The sequence below is a fragment of the Camelus bactrianus genome, chromosome 22, assembly GCF_048773025.1.
Source record: "Camelus bactrianus isolate YW-2024 breed Bactrian camel chromosome 22, ASM4877302v1, whole genome shotgun sequence".
In the NCBI taxonomy this organism is placed as follows: domain Eukaryota; kingdom Metazoa; phylum Chordata; class Mammalia; order Artiodactyla; family Camelidae; genus Camelus; species Camelus bactrianus.
In genome coordinates, this window is record NC_133560.1 from 23569625 (window position 1) to 23596057 (window position 26433).

At 52.7% G+C, this 26433-nt stretch overlaps 3 protein-coding genes across 7 annotated transcripts; all 3 read right to left on the minus strand.

The window, feature by feature from the left end:
- Positions 1–3756: 3756 nt before the first annotated feature.
- C22H19orf53 (chromosome 22 C19orf53 homolog) lies at positions 3757–6320 on the minus strand. Its single transcript, XM_010954159.3, has 3 exons — positions 6187–6320; positions 6055–6110; positions 3757–4202 (listed from the first exon to the last, which is right to left on the minus strand). The coding sequence occupies exons 1-3, from the start codon at positions 6281–6283 to the stop codon at positions 4059–4061; spliced, it is 297 nt and encodes a 98-aa protein (XP_010952461.1). The 5' UTR covers positions 6284–6320; the 3' UTR covers positions 3757–4058.
- A 950-nt stretch (positions 6321–7270) lies between these two features.
- MRI1 (methylthioribose-1-phosphate isomerase 1) lies at positions 7271–12806 on the minus strand. 4 transcript variants are annotated; one of them, XM_074350630.1, is made up of 6 exons: positions 12099–12806; positions 11784–12022; positions 10793–10968; positions 9631–9807; positions 9328–9552; positions 7271–7503 (listed from the first exon to the last, which is right to left on the minus strand). In XM_074350630.1, exons 1-6 carry the CDS (start codon positions 12228–12230, stop codon positions 7376–7378), a joined length of 1077 nt encoding a protein of 358 aa, XP_074206731.1. In that variant the 5' UTR covers positions 12231–12806; the 3' UTR covers positions 7271–7375. The 4 variants fall into 4 exon arrangements, with proteins under 4 accessions (XP_074206731.1, XP_074206732.1, XP_074206733.1 ...); XM_074350631.1 differs by having other exon boundaries at positions 7271–8606; XM_074350632.1 differs by having other exon boundaries at positions 7271–8616.
- A 383-nt stretch (positions 12807–13189) lies between these two features.
- On the minus strand, positions 13190–26182 carry YJU2B (YJU2 splicing factor homolog B). 2 transcript variants are annotated; one of them, XM_010954164.3, is made up of 10 exons: positions 26101–26182; positions 23611–23826; positions 22038–22091; positions 20837–20919; positions 18989–19044; positions 17301–17361; positions 16317–16459; positions 16049–16221; positions 14008–14146; positions 13190–13910 (listed from the first exon to the last, which is right to left on the minus strand). In XM_010954164.3, exons 2-10 carry the CDS (start codon positions 23611–23613, stop codon positions 13408–13410), a joined length of 1215 nt encoding a protein of 404 aa, XP_010952466.1. In that variant the 5' UTR covers positions 23614–23826; positions 26101–26182; the 3' UTR covers positions 13190–13407. The 2 variants fall into 2 exon arrangements, with proteins under 2 accessions (XP_010952466.1, XP_010952467.1); XM_010954165.3 differs by having other exon boundaries at positions 23611–23655; positions 26101–26179.
- Between the last annotated feature and the right edge of the window lie 251 nt (positions 26183–26433).

Here is a 26433-nt window from a genome sequence, read left to right on the forward strand (position 1 = left end):
GCAAGTCCTCCCTTCTCAGCGCAGCCAGCAAGTTTGGGCTTCAGGGACATGGAACCACATTTATCCCGCCCGCTTGATGAGCTCATTGTCTAGGCATCCATAGCTCCTGACCCCAAACCCATGTGTCCTCGAGACCCAGGGGAAACAGGGCGACCCTGAGGGCTCAGATAAGGGGACCATGGCCCCCCAGTTCTGTGGCCACCCCACTCTAACTTTCTGAGGGTCACTCCCTCTGCTAGCCCCTTGCAGCACCCTAATGCCTGTGTTGACTCAGGCAGGAAACCAGCAAGAGCAGTTTCACTTCCTGGTCCCTGTCCTGACGTAGCCCCTCTGGCCTGCTGGGCTGGCAAGATCTGCTTCTTACATTTCTTTTCTTTTTTGTTTGGAACAGAAGTTCATGGGCAGAGTGTCAGGGCTGTGCCAGGAAAAAATGGGCATTCCAGGCAGAGGAGGAAGGTGGAGGCAGGAGAGGAAAAGGCTTGAGCAGGAATAATTGTGTCTGAAAAGCCACATTTAATGACTGCCCTGGAGCTGGCAGGGAGGGGCCAGGGAACAGGCTGGGAGAAGATGGGCCTGGTGGCTGGAACTGGGCTTCCCTCCCCGCCCAGGGCACAAAAGCAGCTCTCACAGCCTTCAGGCTCCCGAATTTTCCACACTAGGGGAGGGGTGTGAGGGTCCCCATTTAACAGATGCAGACTGAGGCTCAGAGAAGTGAAGAGACTTGAAGAGAACAAGGAGTGGAGGGATTTCCTGAAGTTTGGGGACCTCAGCTGTAGCACTAGCGGGGGATTTGTGGACAGGTGGAAAGATCTAGCATGGGAGGGAAAAGTTTCCCAGATCAGTGATATGGGAGGGGGGGTGGCGAGGCTGTTTGGGGAGGCCAAGGGAGTGGGGTGAAGAGGGAACAGGGGGGTTGGCATTCCAGATCTCTTATCTGTCACGCCTGAATGCCCTTCCTCACCCCTGGGGTCCCCTTCAAAGGGGCTGGCGTCAAGAGGGCCAAAGGCAGCCAGTTTACAGGGGTCCTTGGCCTGCCCGGGGCACCACCAGCTGCAGTGGACTTGGCCCGGGTTTGAGGCGCCTCCTGGTGGCCAAGGGAGGCACCAGATGGCAGCCAGGGTCCAGCCATTCCCAGCCCTCATCCTTTGGAGATTCCAGATAAAAAGGCTAAAAGATAATTTTCAAAAGCAGTGCAATCATGACGCTCACAGACAAAGATGAAAACATATTAAATTTTTAAATTGAACTCCTGTGGGAACCAGGCAGATGTTATATGAGGTTCAAAAGAGAGTCTGGAAAACGGGCACTTGTACAACAGCTCAGACTACTCCAGTAAATAAACGTGCTAACAGAGGCATATTGGTTTTTCCACAGGGGAGGGTTGCAATGGAACCTCTGCTGGATGGGCCGGAATGAACGTGTCTACAGATAAGAGTGGTTTTGTGTTGCTATCAGTTGCTTGCAATTCATGGAGCTGTAAAATAGTTCAAAGGCGACTTAACGCATCAGCTAACCCGGAAGGGCGTGTTGTTTAGAGACAATGCGTTGAATGGTCAGAACTGATTCACTGAGACGCAAAATGCTCCTTGCAGAAAGAAGAAACAATTCATTCTTTCTTTCATTCAACAAACACCTGTTCACAGGGGACCTACTGTGCGCCCTTTGAGGTGCTGGAGACACAGCAGGGAACACAACAAAGATGCAAAGCAGAAAATGGAGAGGGGCAGTGTGACCACTTCCAGAAGCAGGGGACAGAGAAGGGTTCTCTGAGGTGACACCTGAGAGGGGAAGAGAGCAGGAGATGCAAAAGGCCAGGAGGAGGAGGCAGGGGTCTGGAGGGGGTGGCCTGGGGCTTGTTTTCTGTTCTCCCCACTAAAATATGAGTTCTCAGCTCTATCTAGCTCAGACGCTGGCATGCAGTAGACACACACTAAATGCCCAACGTGCAAACTGACTCCATCTCAAAGGGCTAAAGTCACTCGCTGCCTGCTTAGGGGAGAAACTGCTGGGGAGGTGGGCAGACGGCAAGAAGGCCAGGTCCTGTAAATGGGGTTCAAGGAAGGGTGTGCCCTGTGGGTCACAGAGCCAAGCTAGCAGCCCCGCCCCTCAGTTCCAGGTCTGAGCTGCATCCCCCACCCCCTCCTTCCCCGCAGAAACCCTGAGTGCTGGGCCCAGGCAACTCCAAACTGCAAAGTCTCGCCATCAAATTAGGGTTCTGATGCCAAGATGCCTGGTTTTTTGAGATGTAAATTAGGATTTTTTCCTTTGCGTGTGAAATTGCCCTCCCTGCCTTTTCTCCAGTGGTTAAAATTCACAGGGAAAATTCATCCTTTAGAAGTGTACAATTCACCATCTAGTACATTCAGTGTCTAGCAACCACTTCTATATAGTTGCAAAACTTCTCATCACCCCCAAAGATGATCCCATACCACTGGCTGCCAGTCCCCATCACCCTTCCCCCAGTTCCTGGCACTCCCTATGGAAACGCCTCTTCCCGACATTTCACATAAATGCAACCACACATTATATCTGGCTTCTTTTCAGAATGCTTTCGAGGTTCACCCACGGTGGAGCCTGTATCAAGTGCTCACCATTATGGCCCAATAATATTCTCTCGTGGATAAACTACATTTTGTTTATCCAGCCTTCTGCCGGACATCTCGGCTGCTGCCACCTTTGGGTGACTGTGACCGTTGCTGCTGTGAACGTGCCAGTACGAGGTGTTGGGGAGTCTGTGTCTGATCCCTTGGGGTGTGTGGCTGGGAGTGGGGATGGCTGGGTCATGTGGTAACTCCAGGCTGAACTTACTGAGGAGCCACCAAACTGTTTCCTGCAGTGGTCATTCTCTGCTTTTTAGAAAAATGTTGGAGTTCAGAAATTTTTGAACACCATAGTGTGGGACGAAGAAAACCCACCCGGGGTGGGTGGCGGTGGCCGGGAAAGGACGGGCCACCAGGGGACCAGTCACCCACCTCAAGGGAGGGGAGACAGTCACTGCACATCAAAGACCCCGCCCCCTGCCCCCAAAGACAGCAACTCAGTGTCACCCAGACTATAGCCCCTGCTTGGTCCCTGAGCTGTGACCTGCTCCCCAGCTCCCATTAGAGGGAGGGAGGGAGGTCTTCAGACCAGAGCTCCTAGCAGACTCCACAGGCACTGTCCAGTCCAGCAGACAATTTAGGGAAGGGGGAGCCCCAAACAGAATAGGACAGAAATGGGTCTTGTGCAGCAGAGACAGGCAGCTGAGAGCACAAACTGGGACTCTGCCAGTGGCGGGTTCAAGTCCCAGCTCTGAAATGTTACTTACGTGAGAGTTGAGATGTGTGGACAGCACCAGAGCAATGCCAGGGCCACGGACAGTGCTACATCAGTACTAGCTGTTCTGCCTTTTAAAGATCGAGGTGGCACCAAGAAGTTTCTAAGCACATTCCGGTTTAACTGGCATATTCTCTACAAGGTGGTGGCAGTACTTGTCCTGAGGATGGGAAAGTGGCTCTCTCAGCTGCCTGGTTTGTGCCTGCCAGAGGAAATGACCCCGGGGATGTCCATGGAGGGTGTGCAGATGAGTCACCCAAGGTGGGATAGAAGAAGACTCTCCCCTAGCTCCGAGCCTGGAGGTACAGAAGCCCATTTGTCCTTCCCTGGGCACGTGGCTGGTCTCCTGTGGAAACTGCAGGGGCTGACCCAGTTAGGACACTGTCCCCAGGCCCCAGCATGGCCAGCTCACAGAAGCATGTAACCAGGTGACCACAGAAGGAATGACAAAGTTAGGTTTATTAGCTAAACCAGTGGAGGCAGGATGTGGTGACAGGAAATTTGTGAAGGCATCCTCCTGGCCTTGGGCCTTAGCCTGCCCTGAGTTCTCGGCACTGTGGGAAGTCAACCAGTGCACTTCTGACCTGCTGATCACCTGATCACAGGCCTGGCCCCCACTAGAGTTCAAAGAGCAACCCAAGGCTCTGGGGAGCATGGCCCCTCCTCCCTATGGGGGGGTCACCTGAACAGGTCTGAGCACAGAGGAGGGGGCTGCGGTGATGGCCTCTGCCAGGGCGGCATCCTTAGGAAGGCGTCTTGGTGGTGGAGGAGGCTGCTGCCTTCTTCTTGGCAGGGGCCTTCAACAGTGCCAGCTTCTTGGGCAGACTGCTGCTGGCTTTCATGACCACGTCATGTTCGATCTTCTTCCGGATCCCAACCTCCAGGTTCTGAGGGAGCAACCACGGTGCAATCAGACTGGGACCTGAGGTGGAGGGGGGGCCTGACCTGCTCACTTTTTCCTGTGAGCTCAGAGCAGGGTGGATTGGCAACTCCCCTGCCAACCGCACCTGAGAGTCTGGTGGCTGGTGTTGAAGTCCTGCTCCTGCCCTGCAGTCTTTAGGGCACTGCACACAAAAAATGCCTTCTCATCTTTGAATCTCAGCTTCTAAACCTCCATGCACCCCCATTTTACAGATGGGAAATCAAGGCACCTGCAGCAAGGAGGCACTTGCCCAGGGTCTCTGGCCTCAGCTTCCAGGCAGGCAGCCCTCTCATGTCCCCCATCAACTCTCCTTTGCAAATGATGAACTGGGGCTCTGAGAGATACAGATGTGAACAAGTAAAGGCACAGGAATCAGAACCCAAGTGTTTGGGTCCAAAACTGGTAGTTTAATCATTATTATCTAACCTGCTCCCTTGCCCCATCTCTAAGTTCCAATGAACCAGGACCACCATGACCGTCACCACATGCCTGGGCACAGGGGACACAACAGTGAAGACAAAGAAAAACCTCTGCCCTCATGGAGCTGACATTCAGTGTGTGTGTGTACAACATAATTGTCAATGACACACTCTGTCAAGCTGTTAAAATGGTTACAGGTGATAAGGGCTGCTAGGAAGAAAAGAAAACAAGTGGCCAATGAGGCTGGAGGGAGGGAATAAGGGGAAGAGGTGAGGGCAGGGACAAGACAGGAGCAGAGCACGCCGGGTCTTATGGGCTGTGGGAGGAACTGGGCCCTTCCTGAGTGAGGTGGGAGCCATGGAGGGTTTGGAGTAAGTGCCTTGATTCAGGTGCTCACAGGCGCCCCCTGGCTGCTATGGGGAATGGTGTGGGGGTGCAGGGCAGAAGATCAGGGAGGATGCCACTGCCCTGGTCCAGGTGGGAGATGATGGGGTGGGAACAGGTAGGGGATCAGGGAGGTGGGAAGTGGGTGGATTCCAGATTAATCCAGAAGGCAAAAAGGATGAGATCCAATCTGGATGTGAGAGAAATGGGGTAATCTTGAGTATCTGGAAAGAGACTGTGGCAGGATGGTGATGGGGTGGGGAAGCAGAGAGGGGGTACTGGGAGCCTGGTTTGGTTTTGGACACACTGAGTTGGAGATGCCCATGAGACACTTTCCCTCTCTGCCTGCCAGATGGAGGTAAGCAAACCACTGGGTACCAGGGTCTAAGAAAACTGAGGCTCTAGGGACACTAAACAATTTGCTTAAGAGTATGGGTCAAGTTAGGATGTGGAGTACAATCTGAACTCAGATTTTTGTCGCCACCATAAAATATTTTATAATTTCTCTCTATAATTAAAAAAAACTCTCTGTAACTTCTTTATAAGCTCAATCCTACTTATCTGTATATTAAAAAGCTACACTTGTAGACAATCATAAAAATGACGTTTACTTCAGTTCTGTGCTGTTCTCAGGGTTTTACAGGTATCCTATGGCATCGAATCTTTACAATTTTAGGAGGAAACTAAGACCATTTCATAGGGAAGAGGCTCAGGATGAAGAAATACTGTCAATGGAGCTGCGCTTTGCACGCAGCACTGCCTTCTTGCAAAGCTGGGTTTTCAACTCCTTTCCCACGCATTCTACTCCACTAAGTTACTATCAAGTAGCATAGTAACAGCAGCTACCGTGTATTCAACACTTTTTGCAAGCCAGTCCTTGCTTTGGGAGGCCTGTTGATTGGTACGTAATGTTTCTGTACCCACTGCACAGGGGAAGAAACTGAGGCTCACAGCACTGGGCCCCTCACCAGCCTCCACGCTTCGTCTTTTGACCCCCGCACGCCAGCACTCACCTTCCTGAGCTTTTCCTGCTGCACGATGCGTGTCTTCTTGGGTGCGATAACGCGACCTGGGGAGAGATGCGCTCTCGTGAGGCCGGAGATCCCCGGGCCCACCTCGCCCCCAGCCCTTGGCCCGCTCCTCACCGCCCTTCCTCGGGCCCCGGTTCCGCGCTGAGGCCACCGCCGCAGTCTTGCTCTTCGCCGGCTTCTGCGCCTGGAACTTGCGCTGCCCCTGCGCCATGATCAGGCACGCACGGGAAGAGGTGGGGCTGTGCGCCGCCGCCGCCGGATGGCGCGGGGCACGATGGGATACAGTGGGGCCGGAGGGCGCAGTGGCTCACGGGATACAACGTGGCAAAGAGTTAAAGGGATAGTTGCCCACGATGGTGGCTCATACCCAGCGTTTAGCAAAACTTTCGAAGTAAAGGTTTTAATGATAAGCTAACACTGGGCGCTTATTTGTTTTATAAAACTTATACTGTCTTATGCTCTTTATACATAAAATTCAAGTCTAGGATCTAGGGTGAGGCGAGTGAGGCACTGTGGTGCAAAAGTTAGAGTCCCCCAAACTTCAGTAATCAAGATAAATAATATTTTCAGTATTAACAGTATTTTACTATTAAATCAAGTCGTCAAACTACAGCCTGCAGACTGACTACCTGATGTTGTAAATAAAGTTTTATTGGAATGAGTTTGGTATCAGGAGTGAGGGAAGTAAGGTCAGTGTTCTACTTTACTTAATATCTTAAAAAAAAATTTTTTTTGAAGCTCTTTAAATATGTTTATTTTTTACCCTTCACAGAGGCGCTAGGGATTGAACCCAGGACCATGTGCATGCCAAGCACATGCTCTACCAGTGAGCTATAACCCCCCACCCCTTTAATATCTTGATATTTTGTTCATCTTGGATTTTTTTTTGCATTAATTTTGACTTTTCAAAAATATTGCATGAAACTATTATTTACCTTGATTACTGAGCTTCTTAGTGCCCGCTTTAAAATTTTGCACCTGAGAGCAACCTAAGAAGGTGGTACTAGTATTGGTCCTGAGGAAACAAGAGCATGGAGAGGTGAAGTGACTTGGCCAAAATCACATAGCAGAAAAAGTGGCAGGACTGGGGTATGGACTCGGGCAGCCTGGCTCCAACTGCTGGGCTCTTGGGAGCCATGCAAAGGTCCTGTCTGCTTTCCCTGCTCTGGGAAGAACTGTTTTGGGGAAGGAGGTCAGCTTTTGGGCAGGCCATTCAATATGTTTATTATAAAACCTAGAGGGATGAGGGCAGGATATGGAGAGCTGGGTTGGTTACTTCTGGAGTCCATCTAGGGTCTCCCACTCAGGAGCCCCTGGCACTTAGGGCTGCCCGGAGCTCCTCAGGAGCGAAGACACCCAGCTCCGTGATGATGCCACCGGTGATGAGGTCGTGCGGGGTGACATCGAAGGCAGGATTCCAAATCGCAATTCCTGCAGGGGCAAGGGGGGGCAAGAGGGCAGGTATTTGGTTCAGTGAAAGTTCTCAAGCTATTGTCACCTGTTTCTCCCATGGTGGTTCTTGGGATTGGGGATCCTTGAGAATCTGGGGATCCTCATCCCACAAATTCACAAAGGCATGGGTTTTGACACCTAGTAATGAATTTAGATCCCCTACCATTCCTGCATTGTTGCTGTTCAAGAAGAAAGTTTCAAAGTCTTATATACACCCACCCCACTTATGCCTGCTCCCAGAAACCTCCAACAATCCACCTCAGGGCCTTTGCACAGGCTGTGCCCTCTGCCTGGATGCTTTCTCTCAGATAGGCATGTGATTTGATGTCTCATTTCCTCTAGATCTTTGCTCAAATGTCACCACCTCAGTGAGAACTTCTCTGATCATACTGTTTAATCCTTCCTCACCTCATTTATTTCTCCTTCCTAACATGCACTCATTTTATTATTTATTGTGTTTGTCATCTGTCTCCCCACTGGACTGTCAGTTCCATGAGGGCAGGAACTTTTGTATCTTTTTTCACTCCTGTATCCCCAGAACCTAGCACTGGTCAGGTGCTCAAAAATAGTTACTGAATGAATAACAATCTCTTACACAAGAGGCTGCAAACTGGTGGCCTGTAACTTTCTTGTCTCTGGCTCATCGTTTTTTAAGACCACTGAATTAGCTGCCAGCTTTCAAAATGTGGGAAATTTCATAGTAGCTATCTTGATTGTGGTGGTGGTTCCATAGGTGTATATATCTATCAAAATTCGTCAAATTGTACATCTGAAATATGTGTAGTTTACTGTACAGGAATTATACCACAGTAAAGGTGGTAAAAAAGATTTAAAAAGTAATACTTAAAAAAGAAGTTAATTTCTTTAAACACATTAAATGCACTTATCTTGTTTTAAAAAAAAAGTATGGCTTCTCTTGGAAAAATCAGAAGATCCATCCCCCTGGGGTCTGCATCTCTGTCACCATTGCCAGAGCAGACTGTCGGGGCCCCGGGACGGCCTGCGTTACTCGGTTTTCTTGGGGGAGGGGCAAGGTGAGTTGTCAACTCCGCTTTTCATGGTCTTAGGGATTTTGACCAGTGCTAATTAAGCCTCCAGGAAAGCAGGGGCACCAAAAAAAAAAAAAGAGAGAGAGAGAAAATATTTCAGAATTAATGGATCTATTTTTAAAAAGCTGTAAGGAACCACAGCAGAAAACAACAGAATATTAGGACTTCCTTCCACTTAGCTGTAGTGTTATTTCTACTCTGACTCCATATTCGGACTAGGAAGTGGTGGCCCTGCAGTATTTTCAGTGCTTAGAGGTTTTAACTGGTCCCTTTTATAAAAGGTTTTCAGTCCTACTTGTTAATATTTAATGAGCACTAAGGGCCAGGCACGTTTCTCCATGTCACATGGGTTCACTCACTGAATGCCCTGGGGTGTATGGGGGAGGTCACAGCCAAGATGAGAGAGTTTTAGGCAACCTGGCTACACAGCCAGGAAGTGTGGGGAAAATGAGAAATAGCTGTGTCTCTTCATAGGCACCTGGCCACGAGATACTCTTATTTCTTCTTCAGGTGAGAAAACAGAGAATAACAAGACAATTTGCTCAAGGTTTCCCAACTCATCAGTTATACCTTCTGACCTTGAATCTGACCTCCAAGATGCTTCTGCTCTAAAAAAATGGCTTGAAGGAGCTGCTTATGACACCCCAAGGAAGGTTGATGACACCGCAGATGCCACCTGCCACCCGTAAACGGGCCAGGGTGCCTAAACTGAGGTGCCCAGGCACTGTGGTGCCCCACTGAGCACATGGCTTACCGGGTGCCGCAATCCGGACCCCATTGACATCGGTCAGCTCCTGGCCGGGGCGCTCCTCAATGATGATCTCCTGGCCTGTCTCCAGACGGAGGTCACAGGAGGAGCTGGGGGCAGCCACATAGAAGGGGATGCCATGGTGCTTGGCGGCGATGGCTAGCTGGTAGGTTCCCACTTTGTTGGCTGTGTCGCCATTGGCAACCACGCGGTCGGCTCCCACAACCACGGCTAGGGAATGAGATGTTGTGAGTGACAACCTGCCCCCGGAAACCTGGAGCCCTGCCCACCGGCTCTCCGCCTGCTGACCTGACACGCCCTGGTGGGCCATGGCAGCTGCCGCCATGCTGTCTGCAATGAGGGTGGCGGGGATTTGTTCGTAGACCAGCTCGAAGGCTGTCAGCCGGGCTCCCTGGTTGTAAGGCCGAGTCTCCGTGCAGAAGGCACGCTCTAGACGGCCCAAGTTGTGCAGTGAGCGGATCACACCTATGGGGCCCGGCGCACCAGGAGCAGGCCAGGATGAGACGAGAAGGGACAGATGGGCAGGGTGGCCCATAGGTTAGGGGCACAGTTCTCCAAAGGCTGGCCAGGCAGTCCCAACCCTGGGCCCTTGCAGTGGCTGTTCCCTCTGCCCGGTACATGTGTGCTTAGAGAACACTTTCTTGGTGAGGCGTTCCTGATTCCTCCATCTCACATGACATTAATAAATGTTTGTTGAGTTAATGAAGGAATGCATGCATGAGTGAATGATGGGGCACACAGAAGGTACTTAATAAATGTTGAGTGACTGAAGGAATAGATGCCTGCATGAATGATGGGGTACACAGTAAATAAGCATTTATTAAGCATAAATATTTGTTGAACGAATGAATAAATGAATGTCTTGCCATGAGGGCCTTAGTCTCCAGGCACAAGGGTGGGATGAGGCAGGAAAGGAAATCTCCTGGAGAATTTAGGATCAAGTGGAATCTGCTGCCTTGACCCCCAGGACCCAGTCCTCCCAGTCCTGGTCACAGCTACCCTAATCTTTCTTTAGGAGGCTACATCCTTGCCCTTAGTTCTCCTGGAGTCCATGTCCAAAACACTTTCTAGGCACATGGCTCAGGCCAGGCCTATCAAGTGACTGATCCTGGATGGGCAGGGGACTCCATCAGAGACCCTGATATATTAGGAAACCTCTTGACAGTTGGAATAGAGACCTTTGGCTTTTCCTCATGATTTGAATCTTGACTGACTAGTGGAGAGTGAGGATGATGCCACCATGGAGGAGTTCAGAGCTTAGGGACAGGGATAGATGGATCCTGATGCTATTATTTGAACCCCTGGATCCAGCCATACCTGAACACAACCTCTGAGCATTTCTGCACAAGAACTAATAAATTCATATTTTGGGGGGTGTACAAAGTGGTTTGGGTTTCTTTCTCTTGCATCCAAAAATGGCCCTCCCACATCCCTGTGGATGCCCACTCACCTAGGGCTGTGCCATAGCCAGCGGTGGCCAGTGCACCAGTGTTGCAGTGGGTCAGTACCGTCACCTTGTCGCCCCCGGGTGCTGCCCGCTCTAGGAGGTGGCGGGCTCCCAGGTCCCCAATGCTTCGATTGTCCCTGAGGTCTTTCTCCAGCATGTCCTCAGCCCAGCGGATCACTCTGGGGCCAACAAGGGGCTCTCAGCATTAGCCACCAGGGTTTATGGCCCACACTAGCCCCTCTTCCCTGCCCAACACTGCTCTGTGGGGGCTCTCCTGCTGAAAGCCTCTCACAGCTGTGGGGCTGGATCCTTTGTCACAGCCACCAAACTATCACTTCATTTGCTCTCAAGACACATGTTTATCAAGCACCTCCTGTGTGTCAGGTGCTGGGGGACACAGCAGTGAACAAAACAAAAATCTCTGCCCCTATGGAGCTGACACGGGGGTAGGGAAAGCAGATGAGTAGACAATAAAGCAAAGGAAAAGGCAGCAAAGTCAGGAGACAGAGGACAGGGGATGAGCTGCATTATACAGGGGGTGGGAAGGCTGAAATCTGAAGGAGAGGGGATTGGCTAGGTGGATATCTGGCTTGCATAAACAGTGTGTGCAAAGGCCCTGAGGCAGGAGCAAGCCTGGCAGTTAAGGAACATGGAGAGTGTGTAGCAGATATGGAGAGTGAGTGAGAAGAAGGCAGGGAAAGGATCAGGGCTGGGAACAAAATTCCTCAAAAGCAAAAACCAGGTAAACGAAGTGGCACCTGAAAGGGCCTTGAAGGGCAGATAGAGCTGGGCATATTCAGGGAAGGTAAGTCAAGGGACTGAGTTCAAGGGCCTCAGGGCCAGGCTGCCCGGTGTCGAGTCCCAGCCCTGCCTGTATGGGCTTGGACTAAGCGCGCCCTGCCTCAGTTTCCCCATCTGTAGAACAGGTCGCCGTGCTAAAAAACTGAATGAATAGCTTTTGGTTAGAGCAGTGCCTGGCACAAGGGTCCTCTACCTCTCCCGGACCGCCTCCTCGGTGGCGCCCTCCCGCTCCGCCTCCTGGGCTGCAGCCTCGGCCAGGTCTCGGGCGGCGCGGGCCATGTTGACGGCAGTGGGCCGGGCGGTGACAAGGAAGCTCAGCGCGTCGCGCACGAAGGCCACGAGCGCGGCGAGTCCCGGTCCCCCGGCGCCCGCCTGCAGCTCCACCGCAAGGCTGAGGCAGCCCACGAGCGCAATGGCTGGGGCACCCCGAACCTGGTTGGGGAAGGAGGGCGTCAGGGACCGCAGGCACCGTGATCCCTCCCACCCAGGGCACGCCGCGTGGCCCCACCTTCATAGCGCGGATGGCCTCCCAGGCCTGGCGCACTGAGCCCACCGCCTCGTAGCGGCTCTGCTGGGGCAGCAGCAGCTGGTCAAGGATCTGTAGTGAGCCCCGTGAGTAGCGGATCGCCTCCAAAGTCATCTTGTCGCCGCCAAGCTCACCACAAGAGCACTCCGGGGGCCCGCGCGCACCAAGGGCGGGGCCAGAACGCGCTAAGGGGGCGAGGCCGGGGCCCCAGGGGCGGGCCTCCAGGAGGACGCGCGTGCGCACACCAACCCGGCAGGTTCTCGGTACCAGCCATCCACGTGGTGGATACTACCTAACCTTCCCGGCCAAGCCTGGACAGTTAGCCACCCCCTCGGAACCACAAAAGTGCCACCATTTATGGGGCAACTACCGCATGCCAGGTCTTGTGTTAAGCGCTTGGCTATAGCAAGACCCCCGAGTCCCAGGTGGGCACCCTTAGGTGCCAGACTCCCCTAGCCAGAGTGAGTGCTGCTTGTCGCCTGACGTAGAGTAAGGCCCTAATTGGACGTTCCATGACCGAACGGACTCTTACTGCTGCCCTGAGACTTTACCATCTCCGCGAGGAGTAAAGGCCTGAGGGCTTTACTTTACTACCACCACCTCGGGGCAGCCAGAACCATCAGCCCCAAGAGGGCCGTGTGTCTGATTTGTTCACTGCTGTATCTCCAGGAGCTAGGATAGTGCCTGGTGCACTGCAAGTGCTCCATCGATATCTGCGAAATGACCTTTCTCCAGAATTTTGGGGCAGGTGGTGGGCCATGAGTCTCCTGGTGGATGCTCAGCTGTTTCTGGGCTGTTTTCTCAGTTTACTCGTTTCCTTCAGGAGAAGGAACGTGCTTGGGACTCTTTCACGACCCTTCCAAGGTGTCCCCATAGGCTGGGGATAATAAACAACCCACACTTGTGTGCTCCAGCCCCGGCTGCATCCGGCAACTTTAAAACCCTCCTCAAGTTGGGTGGGGACCGCGCTGTGATCACAGCATCGGCACTGGCTGGTGAGATGTGGGGCAAGCTTGGTTGGGTGGTGGGTAGGGGTGTAGTCCCTGGGCCCATCTAGTAACCTGAGGTGGGGGTAAAGAAGCAGGGCTTTAATGTCGGGAGGCTGGGGGTCCTACAAGGCACAAACACCCTCTCCAGGACCAAATAAATAACAACTTCATCACTGTGAGAAGGTGAGGTCTGGGGAGGGGGCAGTGACTGAGCTCTCCAAGGGCTGGTGGGAGAGCAGGGCTGCAGTCTGTGAGCTGCCTCCTGGGTGTCTTGGCCTCCGAAATGGGTCCAGTTCCGGGAATCACTCACTCTCTGAACCTGAGTAGTCAGCCACAAGGGAGGAGCTGAGGCTACAGAGCTGTGGTGTGTCCTGGAGGCTGGCTCCCTTCTGGGAGGAGCCAAGCAAGGACTGGGGCCTGTCCTGACAGCTCCCCTCCTGCCCCAGTGGTCCACTGTTCTGGGGGGACTCAGCTGTGTCCTGAGAGCAGTCTCGGGGGGATGCGGACCTGTCCTGGGCAGTCCCCTTTGGCTCCTGGGGTTCCCCAGACTTGGGGGTCTCAGCTGTGTGCTGGGGGCTCTCTGGGACCTCCCGGGACCGCCGCCGCACAATGCCCAGGTGTCCCACAGTGATGGGGGAGCCGGTGGGAGCAGATCTGCGGTTCTGGGCCAGCAGCTTCAGGACGCTGCCGGCTTTACTGTTGCTGCTGCTGCTGCCGCTGCTGGTGGCGCCAGGTCCTGGGGTGGAGGGGAACCAGGAGCGGCTGATGATCTCGGTCCGCTTGAGTTTCTGCTTGTCCTCATATGCTGGGGGAGAGAGGGAGGGGGAAGAAGGAGGTCCAGAGCTGCCCTCTGCCCCAGCAGCCCCCTCCCCTTCCTCTCGTGCCCATCGGCCCCCACGCACAGTCGAGGGTGTGGAACTTGAGCAGGGCGGCCAGCCTGCGGTCATCCTCCGTCTCCGGCACCAGCGGGATGGCCAGGCTCGCCTTGGCCTGCAGCGCCTGGTCCCTCTCCTCCTCCTCTTGCATGGCTTTTTTCTTCTCCTGTGTGGGGGAGACAAGGGATGGGGAGGGATGGCAGGTGTCAAACCAATGCCTCTCTCATGCCCTCTAACCTGAAGCGGGGGCGTCCCTCCAGCCAGCAGCGTCTCAATTTCCTTCCCTTTAAGCTTATGTGAGGAAAGGGCCTCACACAGTGCTCGGGACAGAAGTCGCTCAACAAGCAAGAGACACTATCATTAATATGTGGGCCACTGGGTCCTTCACTCATTCACAAGTATTTACACAACGCCTACCTGGTACCAGGTCTTGTTCTAGACACTAGGGACACAGCAGTGAGCAGACAAAACCCTTGTCCTGGTGGAGCTGACATTCTAGTGGGTGAGTGAGACAAAGTGACAAGGGGAAGAAGAGTGCTGGGTAGGGGCAGGGAGTGGGCAGAGTTCAACCTTAAATGGGGCATGTGGGCTGGAGGCAAGGGTCAGGGACAGTCTCCCTGAGAAGATCATGTTTGAGAAAAGATGTGAGTAAGGGAGCCCTGTGGGTATCTGGTGGAAAAGTGTTTCAAGGTGGAGGGAACAGCCTGTGCAAAAGCCCTGAGGCAGAAGCATGCTTGGTGAGGTTGACAATGAGGAGGCCAGTGTGGCTGGAGAAGAATGAGCAAGGGGAAGGTGGAGATGGGGGTAGGGAGGGGAAGGGGCAGATCATTTGGGCCTGGTGTGCCATGAGGAGGACTTTGGCTTCTACTTTTAGTAAGTGGGAGCCATAGAGGGTTCTGACCACAGGAAGGATGTTATGATTCAGGTGCTTGCCGGCGCCCCCTGGTGGCTTTGAGGGGAACAGGCTGTGGGGACAACGAGGGCTCGGGCCTGGGGACCAGGGTGGAGGGACTGTGCTGGTCCAGGCAGGAGCTGATGGAGGCTGTGGAAAGTGGTCAGAGCCTGACAGAATCTGCTGACAGATGGGGAAGCAGGAGTGGTGGTTACAACAAGACGAACCACAACTGGCTCTGGGCTTTGGGGGCTGAGCGCCTGGAACAAGAGAGATGCCTCCCTTACTGAGAAGGGGAGGATGTGGGCAGGGTGGGTTAGGGACTGAAGGGGGTTCTTTGGGATGTTACTTTGAGGGTCCTTACACCCTGAGACCCTCAAACATTTTGGGATGCTCAGAGAGCAGGGGACACAAGAGCCCAGGGCACAGGCTTGGCCAGAGGGATACACTTTTAGTAACAAATAATTAGTAAGAAAACCAGCAATTTTACCTCTAATAATAACGACCACAGGATGATCAGAAGAGGAGATGTGGAAAGAAGAGGGCAGCAGGATGATGAAACCAGAGCTTGTGCCCTGCTATGGGGTCACCCAGGCACTCCTGTCTGGGCTCCATTTGGGTGTGAGCTGCCCCACAGAGCAAGGGAAGAGGCAGAGGTCCTCCTGTCCTGAGGGACTCTTCAGAGCCCCGCCGGATGCCCACAAAGGTGAAAAACCTGTTTACATTATACTCATCTGACCCCAGACCCCCACTCCCTGTGATTTAGCTCCATCAAGCATTTTTGGCACAACTGTAGTAGCCACTGTGTCACTGACAACAATGCCCCGGGGTGTCCTCCAGCCAGGACCACGTCCCCCAGGGTCCCGGGTCTGCGTTTGCACCTGCGCCTTCAGTGGCTCTGTAATCAGGCACAGGTGTCTTGCCCAAGCATTTACACAATGAGATACACGTTATACATTTTGCTGTAGGTGACTTTCCCTTTTTCCTTCCAGGGATTGACTATAGGGATGATTTTGGAAATTTTGTTGGGGGCAGGTTGCTAATCTATGGATTTTGTTTCAGGACAGCTGAGTGGGCCCATGAAACATGTTCGGAGCTCTCCCTGCTCTGATGTTGGTGATGCTGGGCACCCACTGCCTGCCTGTGGTCCAGACCAGGGGCCAGAGCTCTGCTCACCCGGAACCTTTTCCGCAGCATGCTGTTGAGGGCAAAGTCGTCCTTCCAGGCGCTCTGGGCCTCCTGGATGTGGCTCAGGGTGGGGAGGGCCTTCTTGAGTGTGCTCCGGTCGGCCTCGCCGTGCTCCAGGCGGAACATAGCATCTGTCTCCAGCTTCTGCTTCTTCTCGTGCTCTGCAATGGTGACAGTGTGGCTGGGCCTTCGGGGCCCCGGCTGGGGGCTGGGGTCGGGGTTGGGGTCAGGCTGGGAGCCCACCTATGGCACTCACCTGTTGTCAGCACCTGCTCATTGTCCGCCATGTCCCAGCGCTCCTCCTTGCGCTGGGCGCCGCTCACAATCACGTAGTCGCAGTTGGCGGGGTCTGTCTGCATTTCGATGTAATTGACGCAGAGGTGGCATTTCATCCGGAATCTGGACAGTGGGGAGGGCAGTGAGCAGAAGTCAGGATGTTGTGACCCCCCAAGGACACCCTGTGACCCCGCCTGCTTCCTTCAATCTGTGCGCGCCATAGGCAGGTGTCACTGAGCACCTACGACATGCTGGGCTCCGTAACTGGGGGTACAGTCATGGGTGAGACAGATGTGGTTCCATCAACCCAGCACTGACTTTCTGTCTGGAGTCTGATCACTAGTTCATCTAGGCATTTATTCATTTGTTCATTCATTTGTTCATGCATTCATTCAACAAACCCTCCAGAGCTAGGCTGCTCTGTGGCGGGCTTGGCACCAGCTGCTGAGGACACAGCAGTGAAGTAAGCCAACCTGCTCTTGTTGGGGCTGATGTTCCAGCACAAGCAACCAGAGTGTCTAGCGGTGAGCGCCGCTTTAGAAAAGTCATCTCTGAGGGGTGGTGTTGAAGCAGAAACCCCAGGAGGGAGAGGGAGCCTTGTAGATGTCTAGGGAAGAGCGTTCTAGATGGAGGGCACCAGGGTGGGAGCCTTCCTAGGGTGTGTGAGGGCCAGTGAGGTAGCCATGTGGCTGGAGAAGGGTGAATGAGGGGGAAGGTAGAAGAAGGTAAGGGCAGGGAGGGGACTGAGCAGAGCTTTCAGGGCCTTGAAGGCCATGGGGAGGACTCAGGCTTTTACTCTGAGGAAGGTGCGAGCCATAGAGGGTTCTGGGCAGAAGGCTGTCCCCTGACTGACAGGCCACAACAGTTTACAGGAGAGGCTCATAGGGAATGGTCATTAGGCAGAGGGTACGAGCTTCCCTCCCCCTCAGACTCCCTCACCCCCAGGCCCCCGGGCTGCCTCTACCTGTAGATCGGGGTCGTGTAGTAATTGCCAACCTTCTTCTTTTCTGCGTTGTAACGAACACCTGGGATGAGGGGGAGAGAATGAGGCTGGGGCTCAGTCCACCCCAATGTTTCTTCCTGGGGTCAGGGGCAGACGGGCTGGTATTCCACCCCCTGCAAGGGAAACACCTCTGGGGGACACTGAAATTCCAGGTGGGAAAGAGCCATGGCTGTGTGACAGGTGCTCAAATCACAGACAAGGGTGGGTCGTTGAAGACTGTGGGTCTGGGGTCAAATCCCGGCTCCACACACTACCAGCTGAGCGACCTGAGGCCAGCTGCCCGGCCCTCTGGCCTCAGTGGCCCCATCTATGGGACAGAGGTGGCTATAACGCCTGCCACACAGGGCTGAAGTGAGAACTGAGGAGCAAATAATGCACGCAGATTGCTTAACACAGGGCTGGGCACTCGGCGAGAATTCAAGAGGGGTTGGCTTAATGCCACCTTTGATGCCATCTCCAAGACCTACAGCTATCTCACCCCCCGATCTTTGGAAAGAACTGTGTTCACCAAGTCTCCCTGTCAGGAATTCACTGACCATCTCGTAAAGACCCACACCAGAGTTTCTGTGCAGAGGACCCAGGCTCCAGCTGTGGCCACCACACAGATTTATATGCAAAAAATAAAGTGAATGAAGCCTGTCTATAAAAAAAAAAAGAGGAGTTGGCTTTTATTATTTTTCTAGAGAATATCCAGGTTTTTTTGTTTGTTTTGGTTTTTGCTGATTAGATTTTATATTCTTGACTGTTTGATCTTGCTTACTGGGTGAAAAACCTTAAACCAGAAAAGCAGAGCTCAGGCTGGCAGGTGGTGTGGCCTGTCTGGGTTTCCCTTACTTGGGGGGCTGCTTCCGTGCATGACCCTGGGGGTGACCCATGTGTGGGGTCAGGCCCAGCCCTGCTCTTTGTCCCCTGAGCACCTGGTGGCCTGTAGGGCATGTGCCCCTGGCTGGGTCTGACTCAGGGGATGTGTAAGGGGCTCACTCGCCCTCCTCAGCAGTGGGGTGGCCTGGCCCCTCCTTCTTGTCCTGGGCCCTCCCACTGAGAGCAGCTGGCTCCTGTTTTCAAAGCGGGATGCCCGGGGTCAGGCACTGTGGGAAGGGCTGAGGACTCTTGTATTACAGAGAAGGAAATGGAAGCCGGAAGGTTGAGTCACCTGCCCAAGCCCTCAGGGCTGCTGACCTGGGCCATGGACCCACGTCTGTCTGTCCACCTGTGCACATGCAGACACCATTAGGGGTCCAAACGCTAAAGTAAGGGCAGCGGCAGCTAGAGTTTCTGAGCCCTCATACGTGCTACGTGCTGTGTGCTAAGTCCTTTAGATGCCCCACGGGCAGGCACTCCTACCATCTGAATTTCACAGATGGGTAACTGAGGCGCACAGAGGCTCAGTCCCTTGCCGAGGGTCACCCAGCTGGGAAGTGGCAGCGATGGGATCTGGACCCAGGGCCTCCTAACTGCTCTGCAATGAGGCATCCATGGCCCGCCAGTCACTTGAGGGGCCTGCCTCCTCCTGGACTCCGGATCAGGGCCCCGGCAGAGCCAGTCGCTTGTGGTGCCCAGCAGTTAAGGGCCTTGCTGTCCGGGGGGGGGGGGGGGGGGTGATGGCGGGGGCTGGGGCGAGGGGAGCGGTGGGGTGGGTGGAAGCTCACCCATGCCAATGTGGTTCTTGCAGCCGTCGCACCAGATGTTATACGGCATTTCAAACCTACAGACAGAAAACAGCTCATTGGTCCCTGTCCACGTGGGCTCCCCCTGGGCCTCCACGCCCGCGGCTCTACACTGCAAGGGGGCCTGTACACAGGAGGGTAGAGAACCATTCCTACAGCCCGGCCAGGCCCATCTGCGACTCTCTGGCCAGCTGACCCAGGCTGGGTGCGAGGCTCCGCCGGGTGCCGCCGGGCCTTCCAGGCCCCACCACATCAGCCGCACAGGGTTCCAAGCAGAGGCGGCAGCAGGCAGCCAGGGGCCCGGGGTCCGATTCCAGCCGAGCTAAGCTGTTGTGCCAGCACTGGATTTTCTTTTTACCCCAGGTCTGTAGGGGTATAGCTCAGTGGTAGAGCCTGTGCTTAGCATGCACAAGGTCCTGGGTTCAATCCCCAGTCCCTCCATTAAATAGACACCTAATTACCTCCCTCACCCCCCAAAAAACCCAAAACAAAGAGATTGTACAGATGAGATGAGGGCTCAGCACACACAGTGGATGAGGGCAGGCCCGAGGCAGGCGAGCTCTGGAACTAGAGGCAGGGCAGGAGTTTGGAGGTGACCTTTAGCTCTGTGCCTCCTGAGACCACTGCTGGGATCTCTGCATCTTGACTCTTTTTCTTTTTTTTTTTTTTAACAAGTAGAGTTAACTTTAATCATGTATCATTTTTAACCCAATATCCATAAAACGTTATCATTTAAATATATAGTTAATATAAAAATTTAGGATATTTTACATTTTTCCATACTAAGTCTTTTAAATGTAGTGTTCAAAAAAATTTTTTTAAATTGTAGTTGATTTGACTCCTTTTTCATAGACACTCCTGTCTCTGATTTTTTTTCTTTTCTTTTCTTTTTTATTATTTTTTTGCAGGGAGAGGTAATTAGGTTTATTTAATTATTTATTTATTTTAATGGAGGTACTGGGGATTGAACCCAGGACCTCGTGTACGCTAAACCTGCACTCTATCCCTGAGCTATTACCCTCCCTCAATGTCTGCCTCTGATGGTTTTGCCACTAGATCCTCTGCTCAGGCCAGGGCAGACCCTAGAGGCTGAGGGCAGAGTCCACAGGGGAAGGCTTGCCCTCACTGCGTCCTCTGGGGTGACACAAGCTGGCTTCTTCTCACCATGGACGACCCACAGGGTGCTGGCCACAAATAAGAGGAGAACCCTGCAGAAAGGGCCATCATCCTGGTGTGACTGCAGTAATGGCTGTGATCCTTTATCCAGCCCATATCCATGCCCTTTGCAACGGGGCTCTGCAGCAATTCTTGTCAAGCGGTGGAGTGTGCTGCCCCATCCCCTGCATCATGACTTGCTTTGGACAATTGATAAGACAGAAGTGGCAGGGTACCAGCTCAGGGTCTTTGCCTCAAGAAGCCTTGCATGCCTCTGCTGACTCTCTTTTGGAACCTGGATACTGCTATGTGAACAAGCCCAGGCTAGCTGGCTGGAGGATGAGAGACACTTGGAATGAAGTCCAGTCATACCAACCAAGCCCCCAGCTAGGCAATCCCCAAACATGTGAGACAGCCCAGCCCAGGTCAGCCAAGCCCAGCCAGGGACAGACAGGGCCAGCAGAGGCATCCAGCTGAGGTGCAGACTCATAACCAACACAAAATACATGCTTATCATTTTGTTATGCAGCAACTGCTGATTGATACAGCAACTTGCTGCTTTATGGAATTAAGACCCTGCAGCACTGGGCAAAATCAGGGGCTGCTGAAGTCTCCTTGAGGTTGACGCCATGGGACACAGCAAGCAGGGGTCCTCAGGTGATGCCAGGGCCTTACCTGATGATGAGGATGCCCTGGGACAGCTTCCGAGCCCGTTCCCGAAGAGGGTGGCTGTTGTGGTAGCGGTTGAGCGAGCCATGCTGTGAGAGGACAAGGGAGGAGATTAGCACTGCTGAGCTGGGGGAGCTCATGCTCTCTCACAGGCGAGAGAGGCCTCATTCTTCCATCCTGATGGGAGTGTTAACAGCAAAATGGGAGGCACTGAGGCTCTGGTGAAGGAAGCGGGGTTGGAATCAGAATGCATGAGTCTGAATCCTTCTTCTCCCATTTATGAGCTAAAAGAGCTGCATGACCCTGGGTAGTGACCTCACTGTTTGCCTTTCTGAGCCTGGGTTTCTCCCGTCAGTCAACTGGAGATGCGGATCACAATGGCCTCCCGGTGTCGTGGGGAGGATTCGGGGAGATGACAAGACCGGCAATCGTTTGCTGGGTACTTCATGTGCGTCATCTCATCTGAATTCCTCAACGATTCTGGGAGGTCAGGTCGTCTTTATTTCCCCCTTGGACACATGGGGGAAACTGTGGTGTAGAGAGGCCAAGTCGTGTGCCTGACCACGCAGCTGGGATGTGCTGATTTATTCAGCAGGCCCTCACCGAGCGCCCCCGGGTGGGGATACAGCCATAAATGAGACAGATGGACCTCCCTGCCCTCGAGGAATGGACATTCTAGACGGGGGAGATGGACAATAAGCAAGTAAAGGGACGACACGTCAGGGAGTTATGAGGGCTACGAAGAGAAATAAAGCACTAGGTCCTGCAGTAGAGAACGAGACGGTGGTCAGGGAGGCCCTCTGTGAGGAGAGACCTAAAGGGAGGGAAGGAGCCTTGTGGTCAAAAGGAGGAAGAGGTTCTGGGCAGAGGGAACAATGAGGAGGCCAGAGAGCTGGAGCTGGGCGGGTGAGGGGATCTGACCCAGAGCCTGTGTGAGGGTCTTCATCTTGGACTCTGCTGCAAACATGCCAAACTCGATGCTGGGCTGGCGTTTACATGGGTCATAGGTGAGAGCCACATCTGCCATCCAGGAGGAAAGGCTGCCTGGAGACTCGAGTGACAAGTTCAAGGTACTGAGACCTCAGCTTGGCCACCCAGCTTCTGCAGCCATGGCTGTGACTCCAGGAGGGGACGATGTGCTTGGGGACCCTGCCTTCTACGGTCGCTTTGCTATCATGGAGCCGGAGAAGGAAGCCTGCGCCCTTACCTTTTCAGGGTTGAAATCCGGAGGGTAGTACTTGTTTACACCTTTCCTTTCACCCTGGAAAGCAGAAGAGAGACTTGACTCAGAGAGGGTCCTGCAGGAGACCTACTCGTGCAGCCTTGTGGGGCAAGAGCAGGACGAGGCAGACAGGGACATCCTAGAGGACGGCCCTGGGCTCCGTGTCTGATTGAGGCCTGACAACTTGGGAAAAAAACCCACTGTCGTCGCTGTGGAAAATTCCATGGGGGTCAGACTCTCCTAGAGTAATGGCTTTCACGGTTATTTTGGGACCATGACTTACTGTAAGACATATTTAACACTGCAGCCTGGCAAATACACATATAATACAGTTGTAGCCCGGGTTTCAGGAAAGAATGCTTACCCAGCTCTCTTTTAAATGCTGGCAGCCACTGGCTGAATTGACTTAATGAACCACCAAAGCAGTGGGTCTCAAACTTGTCTGCAACTTAGCAACCATCCAAGGAGTCTCTAAAATACTGATGCCCTGCATCCACCCCTCCTAGGGGTTCTCCTGACAGAAGACCTGCTCCGGGACACCGTGCCTGGACACAGGGGCTTTTCAAAAGCAACCTGGTAAACACGTTTATATACACTTCCTTGTATGTGCATGTTCATTCACAACAGCCAAACAGTGGAAATGACCCAAACGTCCACCAGCGGATGAATGCAGAAACCAAACGTGGTCCATCCATATAATGGGATATTATCCAGCCATAAAAAGGAGTGAAGCTCTGAAACATGCTACAATGTAGATGAACCTTAAGAACTTCATGTTAAGTGAAAGAAGCTGGATACAAAAGGACACATGGTACACCATTCCATTGATATGAAATGTCTAGAGCAGGCAAATCCAGAGACAGAAAGCAGATTGGTGGTTGCCAGGGCCTGGGGACAGGGGAACGGGAATGAATGCTACTGGATATAGGGTTTCCTTTTGGGGTGATGGAAATTTTGGAAATAAACAGAGGTGGTCATTGTGCAATACTGTGAATGTGCAAAATGCCACTGAATCGTAACGTATGCTTTAAAATGTTAATTTAATATCATGTGAATTTAACTTCATTTAAAAAAAAAGGGAAAGTGGAGGGATAGATTAGAGGTTTGGGATTCATAGATATATTATTACTATATATAAAATAGATAAGCAACAAGACCTACTATATTGCACAAGGAACTATATTCAAGTTCTTATAATGAGCTGTAATGGAAAAGAATATGAAAAAAAAGTATGTATATGTATAATTGAATTTCTTTGCTGTACACCTAAAACTGACATTGTAAATCGACTATGCTTCTAAAAAAATAAGAATTAAAAAAAGGGGGGGAGGGGGCAGATAAAAGCTCCCTGGGTGATTTTAGTACACAGCAAAGTTTGAGAACCACTGCATCAAAAGACCATGGTCCAGAGTTTGAAAATACCTTATAGCTTGGGTTCAGGGCAGGGGGTGGGCAGGGAGAGGAGACTTTCAGGGGAGGGAAGGGGTTACTTAGGGGACCCCTTTCTGCCACCTAAAGGCCAGAAGAGAAACCCAATGAGCACAGCCTGTTTACTCACCATCTTGGGAGCTGCCTACTGGTTCTCGCCCTTAACACGGCCAATCTGAAAAGATGATGAGACACTGATTGTGCTTTGCTGAGTCACTGCCCAGTGCCTGGGTAGCCTGGCAGAGTACACGGCTTCCCTGCAAAGATGCGCTGGGCTGTGTGTGGTGGTGGTGGTTCAGACGACCTTCCACCCAGGTGGAGGTGGTATCCAAGGGGCTGTGTTTGCCTATGTGGGAAGGGAATGTCCTGTTCACTCTCCATCCAACATGTTTTTCCCAGCTGACACTTCTCATCCCTCCATGGCCCCCATCATCCTTTGCCTGGATGTGTATAGTCCTCCCTGGTCTCCCGGCTCTGCCCTTGACTCTCATGGTCTGCTTTCCCCATAGGGGCCAGAAGGATCTCTTAAAATATAAATCTGAAATATTGCTCTCCTGCTTAAACCCCTCCAGTGATTCCCATTGCTTTGAGAATCAAGTCAAACCCCTCCCCACGGCCTGTGGGACCCCCGTCTGCCTCTCCAAGCCCATCTCTTATCCCTTTCCCTCTCGCTCACTCTGTTCCAGGCACACTGGCTTCCTAGCTGCCTTCAAAGGCCAACTGCCCTGAATGCTCTTGACTAGCTGTCCTTTCTTTGCCACAGGTCTTGGCTCAAATATCCTCTCTGTTAGAGGCCTCATCTGACCACCTGATGTAAAGTCACTTCTTCCCTGGAATTTCTATTACATCACCCTGTATCTGTTTACTTCAGTCTGTCTCTTCCGCCAGGTCACACTGTGCTAAATCACTGGCTCCCAATAAACGCTGACTGCATGAACCACTGACACCTGATTGAGGTTCCATAAGAATCAGTGCAGGTGACAGAGGTATCAAATACAGGGCTCCTTTAAGTGGGGACAGGGAGATTTCCTCCCCCTGCATATTAGGAGGGGAGACTTTCAGGTCAAATAAAAAGAAGTTCAACTTGACACTAAAGAGAGATACTATGAGAGACTAAAGTGTATTCTAGTGTGGGGATTGGCAAATTTTCTCCAACAAGGGCCAGAATTTCTGTCCCAAGGATTTAACTATGCTGTCATAACTAGAAGCAACCAGAGATAATATGTAAGCAAATAGGTGTGGCTGCATTCCAATAAAATTTCATTTATGGACACTGAAATGTGAATTTCACATGATTGTCACAAAATATTATTCTTCTTTTGATTTTTTTCCAACCATTTAAGAAGTTAAAACCATTCTTAGTCCGCAGGCTATACAAAATCAGGCAGTGGTCTGGTTTTGGCCTGTGGGTGTAGTTTAATGGCTCCCTGTGCTAGAGTCAGGAAGTGCCCACTTGTTTCTGTCAACTTAGCTGTGTGTTCTCTGTTACTGTGTTCCACATGCCGCACTGAGCCTATCATTGCCTTCTTTACTCTATACCATGTTATTATTACTTCCAGTTGACAAATGAGGATGTGGGAGCTTAAGTAACTTGCCCACGATCAGAAGCCGATGGGAAGGCAGAGCCGGGGTGCAAAGCCCCAGATACAAAGTGTTCCATCTCCCCCACTGCCCCGAACCTCTCTTTACCTTGGATCCTCCATCTGTAAAGTGTGCCCTTGGAAGAGATTTCCCTAAAGTCACTTCCAAACTAAAAATGCTTTTGTCAACAAAATGGCTCAAGTGCCCACTCAGGCTTGGGGGCACGGTTCCCTGGGCTTGAATCTCACTAGCCTCCCTGAGGTTTTATTTTCTCACCTGTAAGGAATGGAACACGGCAAGAAGACTGACTTCCTGGGGTTGCTATAAATGAAATAATACACTGGGATGTGCCTGCACAGAAAAGTACTTCATTTACAGGAACTAGGGGTCTTACGGTGGTTTTACCACCGCAGTGAATGGCCCAGGTGGGACTATAAGGTGGCTGTACAGAAATATCTGTTCCTCGGTGTCAAGGATAATTATAAACCCCATTGGCTAAGGGCATAGTGCTTGGGCTTGGATCCCGACTCTGCTGCTTGCTAGCGGCTTGACTTTGGGCAAATTGCCTCGCTCTCTGAGCCTGAGTTTCCTCACTTGTAAAATGGGTTTTATAAAAGTATCAACCTGATTAGGTTGCTGTCAAGTCTCAGTGAGACTCAGCACCTGACGACGGCTTAAACATTGGTAGTTTTGATTATTTCTTATGCCAAACCGTTTTACAAGCGTCATTTTACAAAATCTTCACGACGACCCAATGAGGTAAGGGTTTACTGTCCCATTTCCCAGATGAGGAAACCCTTACGCGGTATAACATGCGCCGGGGTCGCGTCTGGGTCTGGGGTCGCCGCCGGGGCCCGGGGTTTTAGGTCGGGGGTCGCGGCTGGAACGTGGGCTGCCTCCGAGCATCGGGCCCACGTCCGCACAGCTCCGCGGCCCCTAGCACGTTCGTCCCCATTGGGCGGCTCCGAAGCTGGATGAGGCAGTGGACGGACCCCCAGTTCTCTCAGGCCTGCCCGCCCCTCTGCCCGCGCGTACTTACCTGCCCTCCTCCTGACGTCACTCCGCGCCTTTTCCGGAAGTCCCTGGTGAGCGCGCGAGGGGGCGTGGCGCACTCCCTGCGTGACAGGGACGCCTGCGCGAGGCGGGGCGAGGAGGCAGCGCCGCGCCGATTGGCTGAATTTGGAACACGCTACACGCTGCACGCTGCCGGAGTAGACCAATCCGGGCCTGCCCTTCTCGACCTCGAGCACTACACGACGCCCCACCCTCGGCTCCGCCCACTTTACCTCGCTCAAGCCATCCAATTCTGATGGCGCCGTCTGGATCTCGCTGAAGTTGTGGAGCGAGGGTCGGAAAACTTATTTTTCAATGG

Excerpts from the sequence above, each read along its gene's own strand:
- C22H19orf53 (XM_010954159.3), bottom strand. The coding sequence starts at position 6,283 with ATGGCGCAGGGGCAGCGCAAGTTCCAGGCGCAGAAGCCGGCGAAGAGC. Across the intron at positions 6,111-6,186 it reads CCGGGGCCCGAGGAAGGGCG|GTCGCGTTATCGCACCCAAG; the intron begins GTGAGGAGCGGG and ends ATCTCTCCCCAG. Across the intron at positions 4,203-6,054 it reads AGCAGGAAAAGCTCAGGAAG|AACCTGGAGGTTGGGATCCG; the intron begins GTGAGTGCTGGC and ends TTGCTCCCTCAG.
- MRI1 (XM_074350630.1), bottom strand. The coding sequence starts at position 12,230 with ATGACTTTGGAGGCGATCCGCTACTCACGGGGCTCACTACAGATCCTT. Across the intron at positions 10,969-11,783 it reads GAGGAGGCGGTCCGGGAGAG|AGTGATCCGCTGGGCTGAGG; the intron begins GTAGAGGACCCT and ends TGTTGGCCCCAG. Across the intron at positions 9,808-10,792 it reads TGGCTATGGCACAGCCCTAG|GTGTGATCCGCTCACTGCAC; the intron begins GTGAGTGGGCAT and ends CGGGCCCCATAG.
- YJU2B (XM_010954164.3), bottom strand. Across the intron at positions 16,222-16,316 it reads TGAGCAGGTGCTGACAACAG|AGCACGAGAAGAAGCAGAAG; the intron begins GTGAGTGCCATA and ends TCACCATTGCAG. Across the intron at positions 13,911-14,007 it reads CAAGTTCCACACCCTCGACT|CATATGAGGACAAGCAGAAA; the intron begins GTGCGTGGGGGC and ends TCTCTCCCCCAG.